We start from the raw sequence: 9,582 nt of genomic DNA, 5'->3' as shown, positions 1-9,582 counted from the left end.
AAGGGGAATAATTATGCTGTAACTCCACACTCCCATTTCTATAATATGGACCTTTTTTCTTCTCTGGCGGATCACACGAAGGAGATGACTGATTTGTGAGAAGAATTGCAGTAAATAGAAGGGATTTGGGCTTTACGTTAGGTTAGAGGGCAAATTTGAAAACTTTGCTAACGGTGCGATAGATTTAACCCGATAGTATAACAGAAGGTAAATATGAACAATATATCAAAGTAGAGGTATATATTTGCCCCATTTCCCTTTTTAAAACTTCGTGCCCAGTCAAACAGGTTCACATAAATTGAAACGGAGGGAGTATTTTTTAAAAATGGAGCCCCCAAAGGCACAAACCTTACCATTCATAACATTAGAGCCGGCCTGCCCTGTGATGAACTATCATGTTTTATATCCAAAAGATATCTGTAGATAACCTCCATTAGTTGAATCTGTAATTTTGAAAATCAATCATGTTACCTCCTACAAGAAGTAAAGACGACGTAAAAATTCTCATACCGGACATTAGTTAAACTCAAATTCTATGGTCCACACTAGGAGTGGCAAAATAGTTAAAAAAAATAATTAACCACCCATATTATCCACTAAAAAATGGATTGGATACTGAACTTTTTAAAAATGGATCAAATATGAATAAGAACCATGTTATCAATTTAGAAAATGGATAACCAATAGGTTTAACTTTTACATTTGTAAAGTCTAAAATTGGGGGTTCCTTAAATTTGGGAGACTATGAATTCTTCCAAAAGTGATAATATTCATGAAGCCATGGATAATATGATTACCCATATTATCCGTCGGTTAACCCGTTTTTTATCTATATTAAATATGGGCCGGATCGGATAATTTATCCGGTTTTTCATTACCCGTTTTGACCCGAACCATATCCAACCTGACCCGCCCGTTTGACACTCCTAGTCCACACCACTACCAATCCCTGTTGGCTTACTATATTCAATATATGCAGATACAGGGGAAGATACAGATATTTTGAATTTAGCTTCTATACATATTACATATACCCTGTAAAAGAAGTTATATAGTAGTAGTAATTAATTCAACCTGATAATCATACATTTGAATATAGTAAGCCAACGGGGATTTGAATATAGTAAGCGAACCTGATAATCATACATTTGTAACTTAAGTTAAATTTATTTTATATTAAATGTGTCTAAGTGTGAAAAGAAGCTACTTATTTTTTTTAATGCATGTGTGGCTTCTTCACTGTCGTCGATGACGAGACTACTGGGGGCAGCCTGCAGTTTATTAATGTAAAAGGTAAATGCCAAATATAACTTTCAAATTGAGACAAGTGAGTTCATTCTGCATCAAATTATGTGTTACCTACTACCAGTGTCGCATAAGTAAAATAGAAATGAGGTAAAACTTAAAGCCTGTCGCAATAGCTGGATTAACCACAAACTAAGCTAATGCTTTTTTGGAGATCCAAATTATGGTTTAACCAAACTCAGCAAACTTCCAGCATTAAACCAATAGTTTTGTAGTCATGTAATTACCAAAGCTATAGCCAAGTGGAAGCAATGGATTGGAGCTCATCCACGTATCGGTTCCATACCTCAAAGAAGCATTCTTTTTAATGTCCACCTAAAATTTTCCTTCCAATTACAAATGATATATTCTTCAGTGGCTCATACTTGTGAAGAGTTTTGACTCGCACATATTTTTCATGGAGCCGTGGAACTGTATTATCTACTCTATTATGTGCACAACATATGATTCTTGCCTTGTCAAATTGAACTGCATTTATGCACTTCTACAGTTAAATCCAATTGATCATTGTTGGCCTTCCATTTCAATGACCCGTTTTATATGAAGGGCAGCTCTCACAACGTTTCCCCTTGTTATTATTCCCACCTTCATTATACGACGATTGATTAGCATATCACGAGTTAGAGAAGTATAGATGCACAAAAGCTAAGTCTCAGAATCTTACCAGTTTACCATCACTATCAACAACAGGAAGCCGTCGGTATTTTGTTTTGAGTAGAAGTCTGACAAATAAAGAAGTAATAAATGAGACAAACTCTTTGGTGTCTCGTCCAACTAATGCTATAGAAACATAAAATAGGATAAATGAAAACTGTAGATTAAGTTGAAATCAAGAATTAATGATAACCTTGCTGCATCCTCAAGATTGGTAGATTCCCGAACTACTAGTGGAGCAGGTGTCATCAAATCACCAACCACTTTCCCCTTGGTCTTACTAATCAACTTTTGAACCTCATTGAATGTCTGCGAATATAAGTCAAAATTGGATGTGTCAAAACTTCAATAGCTTTGATTGTGGTGTGATAGCAATTTTGATTTTCTGAAATCAAGCGCATTTTCATTGCTCCACCATACAGAAAAGCAAATAAGTTTTCAAGTTGAGGAAGGTAAACGGGTAACCATATGTGCAAGTATTAAAGTAATGCAGAGGACAATTAATACCAACACTTCTATCTGCCATAGTTCAGCATGAAAAAATGTAAGATTAACTTAGAAATAAGAAAGTCTACTATTTGAAAAGGAGACAAATTTTGGGACAAGGAAAGGCGGAGGTTAGTCCATCATGGACGGAGTATCTGGTCAGAAACATCCCATAGTGAGTAAGATGAAATCAAAACCATATCACTTAATACATAATCATTGAGGTTCAGAGCTGGAACAGGGGATGCTAACCAGATAGTTCGAGTAAGATCTCTAACCACCAGAGTTTAGAAGATGCTGTTGGTTAGTGATTGGAATGTAAAAAAAAAAAAGGCAGCCCGGTGCACTAAGCTCCCGCTATGCGCGGGGTCCGGGAAGGGCCGGACCACAAGGGTCTATTATACGCAGCCTTACCCTGTATTTCTGCAAGAAGCTGTTTCCACGGCTCGAACCCATGACCTCCCGGTCACATGGCAGCAACTTTACCAGTTACGCCAAGGCTCCCCTTCTGATTGGAATGTAGCAGATGAAAAAGGCAATCCAATGGATTAACTTCTCAACAGCCATATCTCAGTCAGCAAGGATGAACTATGAAAAGCATGATTCATGGTTCAGCAATGTGCTCAAACAATGCCCTGTACAGACTCATACAAGCTGTCTATGTTGCCAGCTTTTGCTGGATGCATTTCCTATGTTCTTTTCTTGATCAATTAATCGAAGGTTTGTTTTTGAGTAGCTCGTGCAATCAGACTATAACAGAGTGCATTAAGGTTCGAATGCTATAGTGTAGTCTACAATGCAACTTTCAATTGTTAATTAGTAAATGAAAACGCCAGTAAAACTGTTTGAGAACATGGTTTCCAATTGGCTTTTATCTTTCTCTATGCAATGCCTTTGAGAAGGAAAAAATTGTAACTCGTCATAGATTCGTGTTACAATTGTCAGATTGGATGAATTTTGGATATAGTTAAAGAAATGTTTGAATTTGGATAGGTAGCTAAAACCTAATTACCATTTTTTATTCACTATAGTAACCTGGATACTTGAGTGATCTTTATTGAAGCTCTAGGTTTTCAGTTATAAACATTTGCAACCAATTAAACAAGAAACATTACACTATATCCATATGCTCATAATAATTATCCAGCTCCCAGTGCTGGTTCCATCATTCCTAAAACTGGAATCCAATGTCCTCCCAACATAATTGATATAGTTGCTAATGTAGCTTTCACCTTTATTAGCAGAGGAAAAAAAAAAGGAATATTTGATATGCACTATACTTGTTAATGACTTCAAATCCTTGTGATCACTACTTTAGTCCATAAGAAGTTTTCTGGAAGAGTAAAGGTTCGTATTCTTTACTTCCTGTTGTTGAATATAACCACTAACAATAATGCAGCAGATTACAAGAAGAGTTGGTCAGCATTGTAAGTAAAACGATCATGAGGATCGTCCACAATTTCAGTCATCAATCTCTTTCTTTTGAGTTCCTAGACATTGGAAGCTATCCTTTCCCTTTAGGGGACAACTATACCACTTATGATTTAACCAACTTGCTAAATATCAACAATTAAGCATCTCAAAGATTGGTGTTAAAAGTTATTCTCTTCCAGTTAATTTGTTCTCAGGGTCTTCAAAATTATAAGGTGAAATATCCATTTCCCTGAAAGAGGGCTACAAAGCTAATGGTAATAGCCTTTCATGCAGAAATCAAGATTATCTGTACCTCCCAATAAGTAGAAAGTTTTTTTAATTTGAGGTCTCACATTGGAAAAAAAAAATTTATTTTTAAGGAACTAGCACATTAGATGATCAACAAGCATTCAAGAGATGATCTAACAACAAAACATAATTTGCTTACTTTCCAGTTGCTGCCCACTTCCGGGAACATGTTTGCATCAGCTCCTCCTGTACCTAAGAAAAAGAGATAGAGATGCACTCAGTCTCCTCCGAAGACGACTTCAGAATCCCAACTTAAAATACTATCAACAGACATTTAATACCAAAAAGGTTCCAGGCCTTTTCAGAAAGGATCCTAATAAAACATGGGCCTAAAACCAATGGGATCTTTTCTAATCTCCACAGAATATCGTTCTAGCATCAGAACTAAAAATTATACCTGATATAGAGTCCAGAGCCAATAGATCATAATCAGAAACAAGACCAACCTGCAGCAGGAGAGAACTTCAAGCTTCTGAGTGAAATATCTTTGATTTATCATAATACAAGACAAGCATATTATTTTTGAAATATCTTTGAACTAAATATTTGAAGCTAATGTATATGATCATATCCATACGATATAAAGATGCATGAATAGGGGTTTTGGGTGCAACTTGAGCACTCTTACTTTCATATTTTCGTGCTGCCAATTACACTTTCTATTACTTAAATAAGTTTCTTAAAATTTTGAGGAGCACTCAAAATACTTGAGTCCAATTCAGACTTGGAATACCAACAAAAAAAGGAATCAGTCTCTAGAAAGTAAAATTACCAAAAGTGAGAGATACAGAAGATATTCCTATTCACATGCCATCAAAAAATTAAAAAATCAACTATTAATAATAAAAACGAGCGCAAAATTTTGTTTCCAGAAGAATATTACTACTTTATAATTCATGGATGTTAACAAAAGAAATTCTAAGTCATGTACAACCATAGCGTTTGAACAACTGCAAAAGTTTCAAAAGCAATTTTCAAGCTTCTACTGCAAAAAGAAATATTTTATGGAAAATGAACAGAATTTTACAAACTTCAGTTTTCCTAAACTAGTTAATTTGATAAGACCAAGAAAAACTATAATGCAACACTGACAAAGAAAAGAAAGTAAATGACAAAGAAAAACATAAAACAGGAAACAAGAAAAACCCAAAGTAGCCCTTCACCACTATTTGACATGGTGGTGAATTACAATAAAAATAAAAACTATCTGTAAAATGTAACACTTACAGAGAAATATCAAGGTGTCAGAACAAAGATAATTTATCTTTAACTGGATTGTTCACCAACTATGAGAATTTCCAATAAACATATGAAGCAAATAACACCCTCTTTATCTTTCATGCTCAATCGAATCCATTCAACTACTCATACAAAATTTTTGGAGCAATAAGATGATCCGTTTTAAGCTTCTGTCTAAAGGCCCGCATCACAGTAAATTATAAGTTTTTAAATGACAAAGATTATGCCCTATATCATTGTACTCTATCTAAATTTGATGTTCCACATGTATTATTAGAGACCTCTATTCTCACAGAAGATAGATATCGCAGAGGACTTAAATTGTTCCTAACACTTTGATATAACAATATTTGTTTCTATGAACTTGAATGAGAAACAAGGAATAATTCTTGAAACAGTCCTCAATCACTTCCTTTTAGTACTCTATTAATTAAATTTCTTTTTAAAATCTCCCTCTTAGCTGTAGTGAAATTGAAGTGATTTTCCTATGTCACGTGAAAATCACTTGACACCTTTAACGGAAAACCCCGAAAGACAAGAAAATACAAGATGAGAAGTATAAAAACTATTTTCACAAGAAAAAAAGAACCTGACATGGGGTTTTCTTTCCCAAACCCCTTCCCTAGCCCTAACAGCCACCCCCTTCCGATGGCACAGAGCTTCCCATAATACCTTTTTGAATCATGCACAGCCGCCTGCGGCATAGCTTCCCCACCACCCAACCTCCACCCCTCTGGCATCGCCTTCTCTCACCAGACGGACACACCCTCTTCTTGCCAGCACCCATTGCCCACATCTCTTCCCCTTCCTTGCCAACCATAGCCACATCCCTACCAGTCCCTACAGAAGCCATTCCCCTCACCCTCCATGAAAAAGCAGCTAAGCTGTTTTCTCTCCTTTTTCTTTTTTACTTTCTTCTTGTTTTTGACATTCTATTTTTCTTTCCAATTTGCTATTTTATTTTACTGTTCCAAGTTTCTGTTTTAATTCTCTTTTATACCCTTCCAGGTGCCAAGTGCTTTACACGCAGCAGGGCAAAATAACCCTTAGTTTCGGATGCAGAGGACCTTTCAAATTTAAATGTTATAAAGTGAGAATCAATTCAAAGGTTGAGGATGAAATCAAGACCAAACTTATAGTTCGGGAACCATTTCAGAAATTTATTCAAGTAATTAGCTTTCAAGTATCAATTATCAAAACTGAATATTACATAAGCAGGAAACACACGGTCGTTTAAGTGATATTTCCATCTACAATATTACAAAGGTTACATTAGAAAACAGAACTTACCAATTTCCAGTCATCATCAACCACAGGGAAACCAGTGATTCGGCGTTCTACCAACAATTCCAAGGCTGTTGCAGGAACAATCATGTATCAGGAATTAACAACATGATGGTAGCTAGCGATGAAGTTGAGCACTAAAATACCTTCATCTACAGATGTTGATGGCTTTACCACATGTAGCTTATCTTTTCTTGTCATGAAATCACCTACTGTATATACACCATTTGTTGGCTGCCACAAGTATATATAAGCTTATCATTTGGTGGACATTCATGAGGAACTGGAACTTCTTGATGAAAAGAAGAATGCATTTATAGTTCAAACTAAAATCAAATTATAAAAAAGGAAAGGAAAACTTCTTGAAAGTAAACAGGTCTAGAATAAATATGAAAACAGCCACATAATTCCATCAAGCAGCCAGTTGTGAGCAAGGTTGATGTGAAGGAGCCAATACGTCTTAGTACAATTAACTACGTGAAAATAATCTATTGCTATACTTAAGGTTAGATGAAATCTAAAGTTGACTGCTTCTAACACCAATTGGTCAAGGATTGCATAATCTAGCTCACATAGCCAACTTATCAAAAGAAAGTGGACGTGTGAGATATCTACATTTCGTTGCAGTGAAGATGATAGCAAAAGAGTTGCATGTATTCCCACATCTATGGAACACATCCAGATCTATAGCACAGCTTCTAACTAAGTCAATGTTTGCACCCTGCGCTCTTTGCTCTGCATGTCCAGTGCTGCTCGAGCTTGCTTTTTTTCCTATGGACAGGAAGTTACCAAAAGAAGTTTGACTAGTAAATGGTAATAACCCGGGGAATATCCACTATGGCCAAGAATTTTGTCAGATTCAAGGTTAAATGCTTGAATCTAATAATCACATATTATAGTATTCAGTTTCTCTCCGCGCCAAAACGAGAGTGATTTTTTATCATAACGTTAGGGTTGTGGCTTAGAAAAGTGCAAACTCAAATGAGTTCCTAAAATTCTGATGCATTTTATTTCCTAATTTAACTAACCTTATGTGGCATGGATTTCATTATTGTCAGTCCAAGAATGTAACTTGAAACATAAATCAAGCACATAAATAACTCTGGTTTAAAACATTCTTCATCAAAGCAAATTGACTTACCATGAGTTGTTAGGCAAGAGGCCACATTCTATTGTGTAAATAGAAATCGGTCCAAAAGATGAAGCTCAAATTAATTTTTGTTCGAACTTTTGTCAGAATAAGTGTGAGCACAATGTTACCTCTTCTCCTAGATGACATAGAAAAAGTGTAGAAGGATACAGGGGAAGGTTTCTCGTTTAGAAATACCAAACACTTTTTGGATAACCCCAAAATACAAGAATGATTGTTAATTTAAAAAACAGTGTGTAATGTTCCTTTTCCTTTTCAATTTCCTTTTAGACAGAGTACAAATGTGTATCAACAAAATCCACTCACACAAGAAGCAAATATGTTGCTCTTCACAAGTGGAAAATATTGTTCATCCTAACAGTATTTTTGATATCGAAGATTGATTAACACTACTTATAATAACTTAAAATGTGCGAAGTTTTAATATATTTTCTTTTCCGTTCATCAGTATGTCTGATGTGTAACCTATACCAACTAATTTTAGGAAGCTAAAGAAGGTTATCAAATTTCTACATAACCATGTGTAAGAAACCAGTGTTTCAAGTTATTGAACAGGGCTTCAACTTCTGAGCTAACTGTTGTGAACTTGTGATTAACGTTAACAATTGCATATGCCATAATAGGTTGCATCTGAAGACCACATTACTTAAAATCCACTTATCTAGGTAAACAAATTTTGTTTCTACTCTTGCATGTTTACGCAGGAGATTCGCATACAGAATTAGTTACAGATTTTACTTGTTATGGAAGGTTACTTAACATTTGTTCAAAGTTACCTATTAAATAGAATTACCTGCAATTACCTGACTTGATTGTGTAAAATTGCCAGTATAAAGTTAAGCATTTAATTTCAAGCAGTATATAAGATTTAGACAAGGAAGGAGGTATACCTGTGCAGAATTGGCCGTCAAAGTGTTGCTGCTGGCGGTAACGGAAAACTGCTTGCGGCGGACGGAGAGGAAACATTTACCGAAAGTAGCAAACTTTAGGCACGGCGGAGATAAGAAGAGCAGGCAAGGAAGCTGGTGGTGGAGAGCGGCGGAGGAGCTGATGAGGGAGAGTCCCGACGGTAATATAGATGCCATCGCCGGAGATGACAATTCAGATGAGCGAGAATCTTAAGGCCTTGTTGGTTTAGTTATCTTTTGTTGGCTCTACTCTATCCCGTTGTAGTTTGTTCTCTGCAAGTGGGAACATGTACTATTTGCGCGCATAATTATTTAGTTGCAAAAAAAGTTAGTTAAATCATTTAGCTATTTAATTTCATTTTTGTTATAGCAAGAGACTTGTATAAACAAAATTATATTTTTATAAATTCACTCTGTTTGTTGCTCTTCAGTTCTGAATTTCTTACAAATTAAAATGTTTACTAGGAATGTTATTAGCTGAGTTGCTGCGAAATATCTGGTCAGAAAATTGACAGTGGAAAGTAACACATATGGTCTCAAAGATTCTCAGATATTTTAATACTCCTAATGTAATTTGATTTGATACCACATTTAAGAAGAAAGAAGAATACTCTTCTAAACTATATGGTTTTAAAAGTTTAAAAGGTAAAATCTTTGTGGAGTTATTATATTATGGTTATAAAAATTTCTTATTAAGAATAAAATAAATAAAATAAAAAAATTAAAATTAAATTATTTTAAATATTAAAATATGTTATTCTCTTCTAAACGAACTAATAAAGAAAATTTGTCATAATCCTATAAATTAAAACCGGAGGAATAGGCAAGTTTCTT

The 9,582-nt window shown here is 35.1% G+C and overlaps 1 protein-coding gene across 1 annotated transcript; it reads right to left on the bottom strand.

Moving 5' to 3' along the window:
• Nucleotides 1–1,298: 1,298 nt before the first annotated feature.
• On the bottom strand, nucleotides 1,299–9,166 carry LOC104086401 (CBS domain-containing protein CBSX1, chloroplastic-like). The gene is made up of 8 exons (XM_009590646.4): nucleotides 8,731–9,166; nucleotides 6,837–6,924; nucleotides 6,697–6,761; nucleotides 4,565–4,613; nucleotides 4,307–4,359; nucleotides 2,153–2,268; nucleotides 1,970–2,027; nucleotides 1,299–1,890 (listed from the first exon to the last, which is right to left on the bottom strand). The coding sequence occupies exons 1-8, from the start codon at nucleotides 8,923–8,925 to the stop codon at nucleotides 1,810–1,812; spliced, it is 705 nt and encodes a 234-aa protein (XP_009588941.1). The 5' UTR covers nucleotides 8,926–9,166; the 3' UTR covers nucleotides 1,299–1,809.
• Nucleotides 9,167–9,582: the final 416 nt, after the last annotated feature.

This window comes from Nicotiana tomentosiformis, chromosome 2 (assembly GCF_000390325.3).
Source record: "Nicotiana tomentosiformis chromosome 2, ASM39032v3, whole genome shotgun sequence".
NCBI classification, from domain to species: Eukaryota; Viridiplantae; Streptophyta; class Magnoliopsida; order Solanales; family Solanaceae; genus Nicotiana; species Nicotiana tomentosiformis.
This window is presented reverse-complemented; position numbering and strand designations above follow the sequence as displayed.